General features: G+C 53.6%; 3 protein-coding genes and 1 long non-coding RNA gene across 11 annotated transcripts in view; 2 read left to right on the plus strand and 2 right to left on the minus strand.

Moving 5' to 3' along the window:
- SAMD8 (sterile alpha motif domain containing 8) overlaps window positions 1-923 on the minus strand; it is a 46500-nt gene extending 45577 nt beyond the window's left edge. For both annotated transcript variants that reach the window (XM_006211603.4, XM_015245567.3), the window contains exon 1: window positions 694-923. In XM_006211603.4, the coding sequence (XP_006211665.1) occupies window positions 694-867 (174 nt within the window). In that variant the 5' untranslated portion in view covers window positions 868-923. The remainder of the gene's footprint in view (window positions 1-693) is intronic.
- A 1709-nt stretch (window positions 924-2632) lies between these two features.
- DUSP13A (dual specificity phosphatase 13A) lies at window positions 2633-5285 on the plus strand. The gene is made up of 3 exons (XM_072971263.1): window positions 2633-2781; window positions 3565-3782; window positions 5086-5285. Exons 1-3 carry the CDS (start codon window positions 2633-2635, stop codon window positions 5283-5285), a joined length of 567 nt encoding a protein of 188 aa, XP_072827364.1.
- Window positions 5286-7773: 2488 nt separating this feature from the next.
- DUSP13B (dual specificity phosphatase 13B) lies at window positions 7774-15294 on the plus strand. 6 transcript variants are annotated; one of them, XM_072971261.1, is made up of 5 exons: window positions 7774-7956; window positions 8862-8956; window positions 12341-12514; window positions 13993-14213; window positions 14865-15294. In XM_072971261.1, exons 1-5 carry the CDS (start codon window positions 7774-7776, stop codon window positions 15065-15067), a joined length of 876 nt encoding a protein of 291 aa, XP_072827362.1. In that variant the 3' UTR covers window positions 15068-15294. The 6 variants fall into 6 exon arrangements, with proteins under 6 accessions (XP_072827362.1, XP_072827359.1, XP_072827360.1 ...); XM_072971258.1 differs by lacking the exons at window positions 7774-7956; window positions 8862-8956 and adding exons at window positions 11000-11107; window positions 11417-11506; XM_072971259.1 differs by lacking the exons at window positions 7774-7956; window positions 8862-8956 and adding exons at window positions 11030-11107; window positions 11409-11506.
- LOC140699307 (uncharacterized) overlaps window positions 9453-15998 on the minus strand; it is a 28626-nt gene continuing 22080 nt past the window's right edge. Inside the window, exons 1-2 of one of the 2 annotated variants that reach the window (XR_012077365.1) lie at window positions 10396-10907; window positions 9453-10151 (exon numbers count right to left, since the gene is read on the minus strand). This is a non-coding gene — a long non-coding RNA (uncharacterized lncRNA). Of the gene's footprint in view, window positions 10152-10395; window positions 10908-15998 lie in introns of those variants that run through there. The other variant, XR_012077364.1, reaches the window with a different exon arrangement.

Below are 15998 nucleotides of genomic sequence, written 5' to 3' on the forward strand. Positions count from 1 at the left end.
CTCTGTCCACAAATGAGAAAGCCCTACAATCCAAGTATATAACCCTAGTGATTTTCCATGCATTAAAGACGCCTGTGAAAATGCCAAGCCCTAAATTAGAGCCCTCAAGGGCTCCTTTTCTTTCTTGATACCATTTCTCTTTTTTTGGCCTTTAACGCCAGACGACTTGCACTCGATAAGCCCCTTCAAACCTAAATCCTTCCCCAAATTATTACCAGCCCGATGGTCAGCGATCTCGTCAGCCCCAACCCGTTTCTCTCTCTCCCTCCAGGTGGTAACATGGTCCCTGGCCCTGCTCCTCTGATCCCTCGCCCCCAACACCAAATCCCGGAGCATCTCTTCCTCGGGTCCCACATTCCCACGGGACCCCTTTGGTGTTCTTCCCTCAGTACCCTGCTTTCCAAAACCTCCAAGGCCTGCCTCTTCAAGGCCACATCTCCCTCAGTCTCACTCTCCCTCTCGCTCTCCCCTCAGCCTCTATTTACCCCTCTCAGCGTCGGGCCATCGGCTCAACAACCTCCATTTCCCTCAAATTCCATTCTAGGGCTGACTCTCCACGCTCCCTCAACCATCTCTCGGGGCCCCTCGGGGCCCTGTCCGTGGCAGCCCCCGGCTCCATCCCCGACTCCCCACTCGCCCTTTACTGCAGACGCCCCCCAAACTCCCCTCTCCTCAGCCTCAGCTCCCGCTCACCTCCGCGGTCCGAGTGGGGCTCCCCGAACCCTCCTCCGAGTCGGCGTCCGAGCCGCCGTCGGAGTCCGGCGCCCTCCGGGCCTCGGCGGAGTGAACCGCCTCGAGCGGCGGAGGCGGGGCCCGGGGAGGGGAGCCGGAGTGGAGGCGGTGGCGGTGGCGGCTGCGCGCAGGCATTGCTGCGGCCCCGGTCTCAGCCGCGCCGGCAGCCGCTGATAGCAGAACCGGATGTGCTTCTGGAGGCGGGGCCCTACCGGCGGGAGGTGGAGCCCTACTGGCGTGGGGCGGGGCCGAAACAGGAAGTGACGCGGGGCTCAAGATGGGCGTGAGGGAAGAATCGTGGAATGAAACCACAGCAAGGAAACCTGAGAGCGCGTGCGTCAGGCCCAAAGTCAAAGTGGGAGATGAGGGGCTAGTAAGGATGGGGCGGGGCCTATGGGATTAGTAAATAGGGTCTGGGGACAAGAGGAGGTTATCTGAATTCCTCTGGAGGGAGCCAGCTCCTCTCCAAGAGCCAACCCCCATCATCATTGTTACCATTTAATACCCTTTTAGTCTCTCACAGTCCTTATGCCAAATGCCACATAAATATCTCACTTAATCCTTTTGCCAGCTCTACAAAATATTACAAACAGAAGGGCCAAGAAACTTGCCCTGAGGTAGGGCAGTTAATATGTGCCAAAGCCAGTATTCCTACTCAAATCTCTCTGACTTCAGAACCTATGCTCTTCTCACTTTACTATATTACCCGACCCTGTAGGAAGTCCCAACCCAGGCCTAGCATTGGCATAAACTGATTCCGAAACCACCTGCGATCTGAGCTCCAGCCCCTCCTTGGCCTAGCTTTCCCAGGCAGTGCAGGATAGACTTCAGCGGCTCTGATGGGAGTGGGGACAGGTTCTGGGGTGCACATGAGTGCAGATTGCTTTCCTCTACACTGGTGTGGCCATTACCCTGGAGCTGGACTCAAGGCCAGGTGCAGCTGGGAGCCTTCCCACTGCAGCTCATACCCCTCCCAGCCCCATCAAGATTCATGAAGTCATCTGAGAGCGGGCAAGACATCTCACTTCTTCGTCCCATAACTAGTTCTAGCAGGACAGATAATAGAACTTTGTTTCTGTTGTGGGGATAAAAGCCTTTATAGGCAGAGGAATGTCCCTCCCACCCCCAAAATATTTCTGATGATAGCCCTTTGGTTTTTCAGAAAGTCTAGGGCAACAGTCACCTCCCTTCTGCCCCTTTGACATACATGGCCCATTTTAGCCTTCTCTTTTGAGAAATCGCCCATCTTCATAACAGAACCATTGCCAAATCTTTCCTCACAAACCTTAGTGGCACCCTTTCGATGAGGTCCTCTATGCCTCCTCTCCACATTTCTCTGACTCTATAACTCAGGAAACTTCCCCTCCATAATCCAGAAGTTCATCCAACAGCCATACAGTTCCCACCCAGCTTGTGACCCACACAGGCCTGCAGAACTTTTCCTATTATTCATCCTTGGAGCCAACCACCTCCTCTGCACCCTAGATCTCTACTTTAACTCAGTCCTCAAACCAAATAGCTTTATATAGGGGTCTAAATCTGTTAATTCAACAAATGTTTCTTAAGCATTTACTATGTGTTAGACATAGAATAGCCTTTGTTTCATTTAATCTTCACAATTCTCTGAGGTAGGTGTAATTATCCTTACTTTATAGATAAAGAAACTGAGGTTGCAAGATAAAGTGACTTGCAGAGGTATGTCTGATTCCATATTGTCACAGAGTTTTGGGTTAAGGGGTGACTTGGAGAGGAAAATGTCCTGTTCTCTTTCGAGGCCCCTGTGACTTGCTGAGTCACTGCTGATGTCCCACCTGTCCCTGCCAATCTCCAGGAAGGAGAAATGACACTGGAGAGGCAGAGAGGAGTGACGGCAGAGACAGAGGGGTGGGTGGGCTGTCCTATGGCGGAGGCCTCGCTCCCAGAGCTGCGGGGAGATACCGAAGCCCTGCCTTGCCCCAGCATCCTGGAACTGGAGGAGCTCTTGAGGGCAGGGAAATTTTCTTCCAACCACGTGGATGAAGTTTGGCCCAACCTTTACATAGGAGATGCGTGAGTGGTAGCTGGACAAAGGGGTGTGGGGGTGGTGACAAGGAGACACAGTTCTTGGGATCTTTACCAGAGATGGGGGTACGGTGGGAACAAGGGCAAATACTGTGATCACCCCAGGCCAGGGACTTTTGTTCAGGACCCCTGTGTGCTGGGAGCAGTGCAGTGATCAGATGTAGCCACCAGGGGGAGCGGGACTTTGCTGGCCTGAAAGAAGGGAGCTTCCAGAGGTTCCTGGAGTCTTCTGGGAGGCACATCCAGAAGAACAGGCGAGTCTAGGGGGCAGAGGACTGGGGAATGGTGATTTGGGGTATGAGATGGAGTGGACAGAGAGCTCCTCTTCCTGGTCCCAGCCACAGAGTGGGTGAGAAAGCCTGACTGAAGGTGAATCAGGGAAGGTGTCACCTCTAAACATTTGCATTTTAGAAGCAGGTATGAGGTAGTGGCCAGGAGAAGCTGGATGTACGTGTATGGTATGGCATGGGGCAAGAAGGGAGGGGCAGCTGACTCCCAGGACTGAAGCAATTCTTTCCTTCCTGTCCTAGGCAAGGCAGGGGCAGATTGCCTAAGGAAGCAAAGAGGGGCTAAAGCTAAATCTTTGTGTCACCAACTCTCCTACCAGAAGGTCCCAAGAGTGGGATTGTGAGCTGTGGACCCCATGGGTTCCTTCTGGCTCCCTTTGGACCCTAATGTCTCCATCACTCTGAAGCAGGGGACCAGGCAAAGCTTCCTTCCTGAACCTCATGGCTCAGCCAGCATCCAGCAACCCTTTTTCCCCCTCCCCAGGGCCACGGCAAATAACCGCTTTGAGCTATGGAAGCTGGGCATCACCCACGTGCTGAACGCCGCCCACGGGGGCCTGTATTGTCACGGCAGCCCTGACTTCTACGGCAGCAGCGTGAGCTACCTGGGGGTGCCCGCCCACGACCTTCCTGATTTCGACATCAGTGCCTACTTCTCCTCTGCAGCTGACTTCATCCACCGTGCCCTCAGCACACCTGGGGGTAGGACTCAGGGGCAGAACCCATATCCCATCCTGCTCAGTCACGGCGGATGTCCAGTTTCCTCTCAAACCTCAGTGCCCTCCCACCCCTAGCTTCTAAAAAGCCACCAGGTTTTTAAAATCCTATGCTCTGTGTTCTAGCAGTTTATCCAACCTCATTGTTTCACAGGAAGCAATGGAAACTGAGGCCTAGAATACAAGGTCACACCACGAGTTAGGAGCAGCCCTGGAGCTGGAAGCCAGGTCTCCCAAACAACAAAACCGTACTTCCTCTGCATCACTCAGCCTTGGGAAATCACCATCTGGTACCTAGATGTCTGCTTCTGCCCCGAAGTACTTTCAAATGGAAAAAACCTTCTAATACCTAGGGTACAAAAAAGGAGCCTGGGGAGGCTGGAGCCTGGGCTTTGTGTTCATGGGGGTGAGAACTGTGCCCCTTCCTGCCTGACCCGGGCAAGCCAGCGTCCCTCTCTGGACCTGAGTTTCTCATCTGTGTGATGGGAAAGACAAGCCTATGGCTCATAGCACTTTTCAACCCAGAGCACTTTGACATTCATTTGTTCATCCATTCATTCACCAACTCGTTATTATCTTTTCTGTGCCATGCACTGAGCCACATACTGGGAATCCACACTTAGGCAAGTCAGGGCCCCTGGTGGAAAGACAGTCAAAACATGAAAGTATCATGAGTGCTACTCAGATGAGTGGGCCACTGTGCAGCACAATGGGAGCACAGGGTAGGATGCTCATTTCAGAAGACTGGGGAGGTGGAGGGACTTCCCTCTACAGCAGCCTTCACTGGCCACGTGCAAAAAGGATGAGCTGCTCTGTGATTCAAGTGATATCATGAATGGTCAGGAAGCCTTGTCTCAGTGGAAACCTGACAGATGAGCAGGAAATGTTAGTCAGACTGAAAGAAGGGGAAAAGTTTTACAGGTAGTTGAAACTGCATGTGGTGAGGCTGGTGGCCAGGAACCATGACAGCTTCAAGGAACTGAAAGTCAGCCAGGATTCCTAGAGCTGAGGGTTGGGGTGAGACAGCCTGAGATGAGGCTGCAGGGGCAGCAGGGGCAGCTCACAGAGGGTCTTGTCAGCCACATGAAGGAGCATGGACCCCATCCCAAAGGTAGGCCTAACAGATGTTGGTATACCCATTTGACAGATCAGGAAACCAAGGCCAATAAAGGCTGAATGATTTGCCCAGGGCCACAAAGCAGAGCAGGGAAAGGAACTTGGGTCCCCACCTCAGCTCCTGGGTGGGCTGGTTGGTGGGAAAGGGTCTTTTACCAGGATGTCTTCTGCAGCCAAGGTCCTGGTGCACTGTGTGGTAGGGGTGAGCCGCTCCGCCACATTGGTCCTGGCCTACCTCATGCTGCGCCAGCAGCTGTCCCTGCGCCAGGCGGTGATCACCGTGCGGGAGCACCGATGGGTCTTCCCCAACCGAGGCTTCCTCCACCAGCTCTGCCAGCTGGACCAGCAGCTGCGGGGTGCAGGCCGGAGCTGAGGGGCCAGGTGAGGGTCGGGCAGGGTGTGAGGGGCCACGGCTGGGTGTAGTGAGAAGTGAGAGGTCAGGGGAGGGTAGAGCTCAGTGGTAGAGCGCATGCTTAGCATGCACGAGGTCCTGAATTCGATCCCCAGTACCTCCATTAAAAAATAAACAAATAAAGAAACCTAATGACCTCCCTCACAAAACAAATAAGATGGACCAAAACAAAAAAATGAGAGGTCAGGTGAGGGATGGGCAGAGGGCAAGGGTACAACCGGAAGTAAGGGGACGTGGATGGGACTAGTTCAGAGGTTGGATGTCAGGGCTGTGAGTGGTCGGCAGAGAGTTGAAGGAGGCCTGCCTCATTCCCCAAGCTGCTGACCCAGGGTCTCACCAGGGCCTGGATGAGGCAACTCCCTGGTAGGACCCTCTTTATCCCCTAGCCCACCAGGATTCTTCAGACTGAGAGAGGTTGGAAAGGCTAGAAGGGAAAGGGGAGGAAAGAATAAAATGGAAGAGGTGAGGCCTCCTTCCCGGTCTTGATGCTGACCAGCCCTGCCTCCTTGGCTGAAAGCCTGTGGGGCTCCCCTGAACCCAACCAAGGCAGCAGCGCAGCCAGTCCTGGCCCCTGAGGGCTGTCTGGGCCTTCCCACCCCTCTGCATACCTTCCCTGCAGGGCTGGACTCCAGCCACAGCCCTCGGGGAAAAGTGTGGCTGCAGCTACAGCTCTGAGCTTAGATAATTCTCATGTCAGCCCTGTCATTCCCACAAAGGAGAAGAACAGATGCTCCTGCCATCAGCCATAACCTCCTCACACAAGCTCCATGTAAAGTTCTCCTGTCGCCATGCCATTCAGCTCTCTGCCTTGGACCTGGTACCCTGCTCTCTACCTTCACGCCCACCCAGTATGATCTCGGAGATCTACAGAGGGATCCTCCCTGAGCTCCTTCCCTGGCTCTGGGCCCCCTTTAGGACATAAAGGTGTTTCCTCAAGTCTATCCATCTACCTCCGGCCTTCCTGTTCTGTGTTCAGTGCATTTGGAGCAATAGCAGATGGTCCTTAAGCTGCATAAGGGGAACAGATCCCCAGTACCTCTTCTCCCCAAGCTGCCTCCCTCCTGCTAGAGTCCCCCATGTCCCCAGCTGCCCAGAAGGAGTTGGGCTCACCCAGCAGCAACACTGCTTCTCAGGCTCCCCGTCCACACATGGTGACTGAGGTGCTGCTGCAATTTCTTTGGCACCAGCGCCATGTTCTCCTCCAGCTCAGTTAAGAGGAGGCAGGGACGTCTCTTCCTCAGGGGGAGTGGCTGTAGGAGCACCAGATTGTGAGCAGCTGCAGAAGGCCCACTGCCCTTCTTCTCCCACCGTGCCCAGGCTGGGGCTGTCCCTGTCTGGCCCCAAGAGCCCATCTCCCTTACATTCACATCCCCAGTGGGGGCCGTCAGATGGGAAATTAGATCTTCAGAGCTGCTCTCCACTCCTCCTGTTCCACCTTCAGCTCTTGCTACCCATATTACTCCTTCCCTCATCTCTCTGCAACCCTGACTTTGACTGTACTCCACCACCCACTGGCTCAGAGGGGCTGCCACTTGGGGGTGGGGGCTCTCCTGGGAGTTGGGAGAGCGGTAGCTTTCTCCTCCTGCCAAGAGCTTCTTGGTGCATGGCCTGGATCTCCCCCTGCCCGTCACCCATGAGAGCTGTCTTGTCTCTGAAGGCATAGCCAGCCCAGCCAAGAGGAAGCACTTTAGCAATAGCGATCCCTTCCCACGTGCTTTCAGAGGATAAGCATCTTGGGGATGGGGACTAGGACAGGACAGAGGGCTAGGTTTAGAGTCTGGGGGTGAGTGTAATGGAAGAAAATGAGGCTAATAGCTGGGGTTGGGATTAGGCATGGGGCTAGGGTAGGTGGGAACTTGCTGTGGGGAGCTCTGCAGTGTGGGGAGCCAAAAGGGGAAAAGGAACATCATGTTCCCATCCTGCCCTCTTTCCCCTAAACAGGTTTTGGGAACTGGCAGAACAGGAGATCGCTGATCATGCCCAATCACCGTACTTCCTTAAAGGCCCCAGGCCCTTAAATAACCCTGACCTCAGACCCCAGCATCTTCCCCTTTAGGCAGCAGGCTTTGGAGTGGAGGTTAGTTGGGCTACAGAGCTGCACAACTCCTGGGGGTGCCATCCACCAAACAGTCTGTGCAGCTGGAGCCCCAGGAGTTGTGCAATGAACAACCTGTGTGACGACACACAGCAGCCCTGGGGCTGGGGACTCTGAGAAATGAGAGGGTTGGGGGGGAGGTCGTCTCTCTGTGTGCCCTGGACCCCAAACCTGCAACCTCATCTCTCCTGGCATGCATACCCACTTGACCTCACATGGAGGCTTGAGGCAGTAGCAGGTTGATCTGGCAGCTCTCGCCTCTGTCCTGATGAGTCTCAGCTATTCTGAGCCTTTGTTTACCCACCTGTAACATGGAGCTCTTCTCTCCCCCAGAGCTGGTCCTTACGCCCTGTCATGGGGCTCTGCCACTTTGCCACTCAGGCGCTGGTCCTGTTGGTGCTGCTGGAGCCTCTGGCCCAGGTGGATACCCAGAAGATGATAAGAGCCCAGTTTGGGGACCATCCCAGAGCCTGCAACTCCATCCGCTTCCTCCTGCTGCCTGCACTCCCTCTCAGCCACTGTATCCAGTTCTCACAGGTAGGAAGGGATGACCCTCTCAGCCAAGCCCTGAAGCTCCTCGGCCAGGAACCCTAAGTTCCCTCAGGAGGTGGGGGGCATTGGAGGACAGCGGGAGGGGATTCTAAGTATTCTTGTTAGCCCTTGGCCACAGCTGCCACCGCCAGCTCTCCCCAGGGCTCAGGGAGCCGCAGCAGGCTCAGAGACCCAGTGGAGGTGTGGCTGAGGGTATGCACACATCTGTGTGTGTGTCAGTTGTCTGGGGGTGCAAGTGGGAAGAGTACTGACACATGGGTATATGAGGAGTGACCTTAGATCATCGCACTGGCCTCAAGGGACAGTGAGGCCTGAGCCAGGAATGCCTTCTGAGGGAAGGAGGAACTTGGCAGAGGGCAGAGTGGTTTCCAGACACACAACTGCTGAGTTTGGTCCAAAGGCCTACTCTAAACTCCACTTACATATTTGTTTGTCTGCCCATACTTCCTTCAGCCTGAGTCTTCCAGATCCTAATCCTGGGCCAGTCCTGTAATCCTCAGCTCCCAACTAAAGGCCCCTGGACCTGAGTTCTGATGCTGGCAAGGCTGCCAGTTTTTGTGTGTGATTTTGGCTAGTCTTTTCCCTGTCCTGCTCCATGGAGGATCCTTCTAGCTTTAACCTTCCGCATGCTCCACACCACCCTTGAAGACCAAGGGAGCTTTCAAAATGGCTTATTCAATCTTCTGTCTTCCTGCCCCATGATCATCATACACACATACAACAGACCGACCCCTGCAGGACTGCCTTTGCTCCCAGCAGGGCCAGGTGCCTGGCTGGGCTTGGCACTGACCATGCCAGGGGACCAGTGGGTGAGTTGGGAGTGGCAAAAGGAGGACAGAAGAGGGGAGCAGCACATCATGCTTTATAATTAAACTCCAATCAAAAAATAGAAACAGCATCAAGTGTGCAGAGACAGGCGGCTTGAAGTCGGCAGCACGAAGTACCCGTCCGAGAAGACTATAGCCTGGGCCAGATACCCCCACAGGTGGGTGAGTGCCCCTGTTTCGGGGGGCTGCAGAGCATGCTGGGTATGAGGGCCAGGACACCTGTGCCTGTGTGTGCTGAGGAGAGACTGGGTTAGGTTGGGGGAGGGACTGGGTCAGAGACAGAGGCACTAACAAAGCATAGTAGAGTCAGGAAGACCTGCACTTGAATCCTGGCTCCCATGCTTATTTGGCTGTGTGACCTTGGGCATATGGCTTAATCTTTCTGAGTCTCAGTTTCCTCATCTACAAAATAGGAATGATAATATTATCTAACTCTTAAGGGTACTGATTCAGGGAGAAGACATAAGTATTCAGCTCTGATACATAGTACATCCTTAGTAAGTGGGTGAATATAATAATTATTTTTGGACAAAAAGACATCAAGAGACACAAAGAGATAGAGACCAAGCCTCACTGTCCTGCTGGAAAGTTACTCTCTACCCAGGGTGTGGCTGAGGATTGAGAGGGCAGCAGTAATAACAGTAGTGATAATAATAGTAAGATGCACCATTTATTGGGCATCGACCATGAGGCACCTTCCTCCACCATACTCCTCACTTGTCCTGCCCTGAGACCTCCTGTGGACACAGTCCCATCTGGTCCATCTGGGGAGGAGGAGGGGGAAGCAGAGAGAGCAAGCAGGAGGGCAGACTGGGGGAACATCTGGAGCTTCCACGGAGGAGATGGATGGCTGACAGCTCCTCCCCGCCCCCACCGCCCGGAGCCCATGCCTTGGCCAAAGGCAGCCGGCACACGGGGTGGTGTGCTGGGTGACTGTGGAGAAGCAGGAGCCCCTGTGAGAGGCTGACAGACAGAGGCAACCAGGGAGAGCAAGAGAGGCGAGGCACAAAGGCAGAAAACAAGTGTCTGAGCTTGAAAACAGCAGCTGCCCACAGACGCAGCTCTCAGCTTAGGGAGAAGAGGCAGGACCGGGGCAGACCGAGCACCAGTGTGAGTGTGGAGGAGGGCCAGGCCAGGCCCGGCCCTGCTGGACGCTGGGCCCGGGCTTCAGCTTGCGGTGGCCGAGGACATACAGGAGGTGTCCGGCAGGGACCTCAGGAGTCCAGGTCTGGGGGTGGCAGAAACCAGGGGGCTGCTGCAGCTGCCTCATCAGCTCCCCTTTTCTGGAAAATGACGGAGGAGTTGCTGGGTGGGAGCTAGGCCTGATTCTGGCTGACAAGGTGGGCTGGACTCCTGTGGGACAGAGCACACAGGTAAGGGGTGCATCCATGAGCATCAGGTGTGAGGTCCAAGGTGAGGCCTAGTAAGAAATACCTCTAAGTTCCAGGAAAAGGCCCCCTTCTCCAGACCTGGGCTAAGGGCCCCTGGGAGGCTGAGGCATGGGCTGTGATTCAGCGACCCTCAATAATCCCATACCTCCCTGCTGGCTTCTCCTCCCAGGAGCCTCCAGGAGGAGCCAGGAAAAGTTCTGTCTCACCTGGAGCCTGGCTGTCAGCTCCCAGGTACAGATGGGCTGCAAGGCACCCACTGGCCACTGGGTGGCAGCCTTACCCTACTCCAAGTGCAGAGGCCTGTGCCCGCCTGCCAGGCTTCCCAAACCCCGTCTCGCCCAACCTGGGGCTCATGAAGCCCCACCTGGTAGGTCCAGACCAGTGTGGCTGCTGGACTTTCCCCATCCCAACACCCTACACTGCGCCCTCCCCTGTCACCATCTGTTACTGCAAACCCAGCCACTCTCATTCTCAGGTCATACCCTGCAGAGATTCCTTAAAGTCAGGCAAGGCCAGCATTTTTAAGATGAGGAAGAGAAACTGTGGCCCAGATAGGAGCAGATAATTTGCTCTTGACCACAGAATGAGTTGTGGCCGAGCTCTCCACCCTCCCTCTAACGTTCTCTTCCCACAAATTCAGGTAGCTTCCCATCTCTATAGGGAGTTCCAGAGCCAAGAGCCTTTAATCCCAAAGAGATGCCAAGCAGAGAGGTTTGGAGGGACTGCACTTCAGTCCACAGTGGCCTAGGTCTACTCTTAGGCCCCACCCCTACAGACTCCAAGGCGAGGAACTAGAATTCTAGGCGCTTCACAACGTTTTGTGTTCTGGGCGGAACCTGCCCTGGCCCGGTTCCGCTCACATGCTGAGACCTGTCCCTGCACCCATTCCCCCACTCCCAGACCCAAACCATGCCCTAGGTAGGTGGCAGGCCACTCAGCCTCCCCTGAGAGGTCACAGTGGGGGATGAAGGGGAAAACCGGGTCTTCACTTCCGCCTTGCCCTCCTACTGCCCGCTGGGTGAGCTTGGCCAAGCCAGTGGCCTCCTGGGTGCCTATTTCTCTTCCTGGTCCTGGCACCGCTTATCAAAGAGCAAAGAAGTTCTTCCCAGTTTGTACCTTCCCTAGTTACTGGTTGAGGGGGCCAGGGACTGTTAGCCAAGAGAAGCCTTCCTTCCCAGCCCAGCACCAGACCCAGGTTCTGGTGCCACTGACATCCCAGCTCTGCAGGGTCTCGGATGCCCTCAGCCAGCTGTCTCCTGACACAAGCCACCCAACCTGCACGAGGCCTGACCTGCAGCTCTGGCCTGAGTCGTGGGGGTAAGGAGGAAAATCCCAGGGCCTATAGACAGATGTGTAACAGCTACACCAGGCTCCCCTGTAGAGACAGATGGGTTAGTGATCACTCTCTGGAATCCCCAAAGGTGGTAACTCAGAGGCTTGGGGATGGAAACGAAGGAGCACAGAGCTGGAGTGAAACTCTAGCCTTGCTACTTAGCAGCCATGTGGCTTTGGGCATCACTTAAAATTAATCCTGACCTTCAGCTTCCTCCAATGTACAGTAGGGACCTCCCACACCCTAAGAGGCATTGGCTCATTCAGTATAGAAATGTTAACAAATGTCAGCTTACAGCCTAGGCCCTTCGCTCCAGAGATGGGCTCTGACCTTCCAGCATCTGAAAATGGGAGGAGTGGGGGCCTGAGGATCAGTCCTAGAAGTAGCAGAGGAGGGGGCTTGAGATGAGCTGCCCGGTTGTGGGGGTCTTCCTAGATGCTCTGAGGGCCACAGCCATTTGGGGTCCCTTTCCCTACAAAGTCCCAAGAGACCAGCAACTTAAGGAATGGGGTATGCATTGACTAGTTTTTACAAACAGGGAACTCCGAGGGCCCCTTGAACAAAACTTCCAATATCATCAGGGGCCTCTGGGGAGAGCAGGAAAGAGGGCTTCCCAGCTCCACAGCAGTGACAAGGGATTGATTCCCTTGTTCCCTGGGGAAAGGATCTAGGCCTCAGCCTCAGCCGAGCTGGTTAAGAACCACATCCGAAATATCTGAAGCCCTTCCTGAAGCACCCACCAGGCCTGGGCCTCCCTGTCAGCTGGATCCACCTGCGGGAGCCTGCCCCTGGCCACCGCAACGTCCACTCTGTTCCAGGATGGACTCGCTGCAGAAGCAGGACCTCCGGAGGCCCAAGATCCATGGGGCAGTCCGGGTGCCCCACTACCAGCCGCCCACGCTGGCCTCGCTGCAGCGCTTGCTGTTGGTCCGACGGGCTGCCATGCTGAGCCACATCAATGAAGTCTGGCCCAACCTCTTCCTGGGAGATGCGTAAGTCCAGCCCCTAATGGGGGCTGGTGGAAGCAGAAGGGGAGCCTCTCCCAGAGCCCTGTAAGGAGCAGGTGGCACCACTTTGCTTCTCACAATCTCTTTCTACATATTTCTTTCATGTTATTATTACTTTGTGGAAATAGAACACACGTAAAAAAAAGTGCACAGAGCACACACAGTCTCACCACCCAGGTCAGGAAACAGGGCATTACTTGTGCCCCAGAAGCCCCTGCTGAACCCGTCTCATCATAGCTCTTTTCCCTGTGGATAATGACTGACTACTGAAGTAATTATTTCCTTGCTCTTCTTTACAGTTTCACCGCTTGCGTGCTTGTGTTAGTTTTGCCTGTCTTTTAAGGTGACATGAATAGAATCAGATTGTGTGTTTTGGGCCAGGCATCATTTACTCAAAACTGGGAGATTTGCTGACATTCTTTGTAGCTAGGGTTCATTCATTTTTTTGTTGCTACCTAAGAATATACTACTCATTTGTATGAATACACCAGAATTTATCCATTCTATTTGAGCTGTTTCCACTTTGGGGCTATTATGAACAGTGATCCCAGAAACATTCTAGTACACGTGTCCTGGGAACACATACTTTTCTCCAGGGTGTATAGAGAGTGGAATTGAGTCCTTTTCCCTAAAAGTTTCCTTAACATTTAGAACAGATAGATCAATGTATGTGGATTTTCTAAGGTTAGCTTAATTTTTAGAAATATGGATCAATATCTCATTAACAATATGGCAGATATGTATCCCCCTACTCCCACAGACAACAACAGTAATAAAATCCCTGTTGACTTTTAAAGATGCATATACAAACATACATAAATGCTTTTTCACGATTTGTTTCCTTACAAAAATGGTAGCATTTGATAATCCCATCTCATAATCTGCCTTGTATAGAAAGCTTTTTTTAAAAAATGGAATTGCATGACATACTTTAAAAAACACTTTGAATGGTGTTCTGTTTAAATAGCCTGCATTTTCCCCAGGTTCTCAATATAGCACAAACACCTCTCCTGGTTCACCTGCATCCATTGAAGACATTTTTGTGGTTACATAGTATTTCACTTATGGTATACAGTCAGTCTCCTATTAGAGGATACTTAGTAATTTTTTCCCCAATTTTTCACCATCTTAAATACAACGAGATCCAGTTTACACATGTCTGTGGGCATATCTGGGATTGTATCTTTAAGTTCCTAGAAGGAGACCTGCTGGGGCAACGTAAGTGTACAGTTTTGAGGCTTTTGATGCATGTGGCCAAATTGCTCTCCAGAAAAGCTGGCCTGAGTGGAAGAGGGTCTTGAACTCCTACTAGAGGAGTCTCTTCACCTGAGACCAGTTCACTGGTCCCAGTCTCTACCTTGGAGGGGGATGTCAGGGGAGGAAAGGGGCAAGTTCCAGCTCAGCCACAGCTGACCCAGTGAGCTCTATTCCACCTCCCAACTCCCCCCGTGCCCTACCTGCAGGTATGCAGCCCGGGACAAGTACAGGCTGACTCAGCTGGGCATCACGCACATCGTGAATGTTGCTGCGGGCAAGTTTCAGGTGGACACAGGTGCCAAGTTCTACCGTGGAATGCCCGTGGACTACTATGGCATCGAGGCTGATGACAACCCATTCTTCAACCTCAGTGTCTACTTTCTGCCTGTTGCTCGATACATCCGAACTGCCCTCAGTGTCCCCCGAGGTCAGTGGCTGGAGAAGGCACTGGGGTGGAGGTGGGGAGTAGGTGGGATCTGGGGTTGATGGCGGGGTCCTTCAGCAACTTTCCTACCCCATGGGGCAAATAGCTACTACCATTTAGTAAGCATCCCCTTCAGGGACACCCAGGAAACTGACAATCATAGATATAACTAAGGACCAGTGTGGTTGTCATGGTAACTGTATCCCTCAGTAAGAGGCCCTAGCAAAGTCTCTTGAGCAGGTTTCTCTAAGATGAGGCCTTGCTGCAGAGCTGCAGGGGCAGGGGAGAGGGCAGAACTGAGGGGAAAGGGAGGTAGGTGAACACCCCCTTAATCTGATGCAAACCCAGGGGACTTCAGGAGTACTGATCCCCACCACCATGCCAAAGCTGCAAAGGATGCCAGAGGAAGCACTTCGGACCAGGAGAAGGGAAGCCCAGCTGCTAACCTTAGCCTTGCCACTGACTTGCTGTGCAACCTTGAGCCAGTCCCTTCCCTCTCTAGGCCTCAGTTGCCCCATAGGAAAGTGAAGACAGTGTCAGTATTCCAGGATGCTGTGATAGGTGGGCTCCTGGATGGCCAGAAGCATCTCTGATCCCCCAAAGGATGGGCAGTGCAAGGACCGGTGGTTTATGCTGGGTTGGGTCTCCCTGCAGGCCGCGTGCTGGTACACTGCGCCATGGGGGTGAGCCGCTCTGCCACAGTTGTCCTGGCCTTCCTCATGATCTGCGAGAACATGACGCTGGTGGAGGCCATCCAGACAGTGCAGGCCCACCGCGATATCTGCCCCAACTCAGGCTTCCTCCAGCAGCTTCAGGTTCTGGACAACCGACTAGGGCGGGAGACGGGCCGGCTCTGACCTGGTGGCAGTCAGGATCCCAGACTCAACCGACCAGCCTGGCCCTGGGGACAGCAGTCTCTGCTGTTCCCAGTGACCTGCAGATGTAAATAGCAAGTCGGGGCTTAGCTGAGGCAGAGGCAGGGAGAACTGGCTGGTGACCTTTAGCAGGTGGATTTCCCTGACCCAATCCAAAGATTCTTTATGCAAAAGAGAGTTCAGTCTGTCTCTATAATAAAAGGTTCATCATAATAAAGATAGATCTTCTGGTGGTTTGTGGGGCAGTGGCTTACTCTCAGGATGGTCATGAGGTTCCAGAAGGCTTGCCAACTCATGATGGCAGCCTGGAGACAAAGTCTGAGTCCATCGTCTGAATAAAGACCAGAGTTTGATGTGTCAGCACCTTCCCCATGCCCAGTCTGTCAGAAACTGACTATCAAAGCTTGCTGTGCACAAACTGCATCTCCTGAATCCAGCCAGTCTTTTCATTTTCATTCTACTTTCAAAAGGACTGACTAAAATTACAGAAACCTAAGAGAGGCATTAAACCAGAGGATAGGGTTGGGGAGCAGACAAGCCAGAAATCCTGGCAAAGGATGGTTCTGTGATGGGGCAACATTTGGCCCCGAGTTTCTTACATCTTGTGCCCTAATAAAATAAAACAATATAGAAAGCCCACAGGTCCCTCGCCTGTACTGGTACAAGGTTTTTATGAGGATTAAGTAGGGCTGGCTTTCCTTCTACCTCTCTGACTGTTCCTACTTAGCCCTTGCCTTCTTTGGCAGACCCTTAAACATCAAGGTTTCTAAGGCTCTGGCCTCTGCCTCTTCTCTCCCTCAGTGTTCCTGCTCTCCTGGGGGTCCCCGTGCTCCCACAGCCCCAGCCCACATCTCTAGGCTGATGATGCTCAGACCCCTGTGCAGCCCGATTCTCTCTTCTGAGCACAAAACCT

Source organism: Vicugna pacos, chromosome 11, assembly GCF_048564905.1.
Source record: "Vicugna pacos chromosome 11, VicPac4, whole genome shotgun sequence".
Taxonomy (NCBI): domain Eukaryota; kingdom Metazoa; phylum Chordata; class Mammalia; order Artiodactyla; family Camelidae; genus Vicugna; species Vicugna pacos.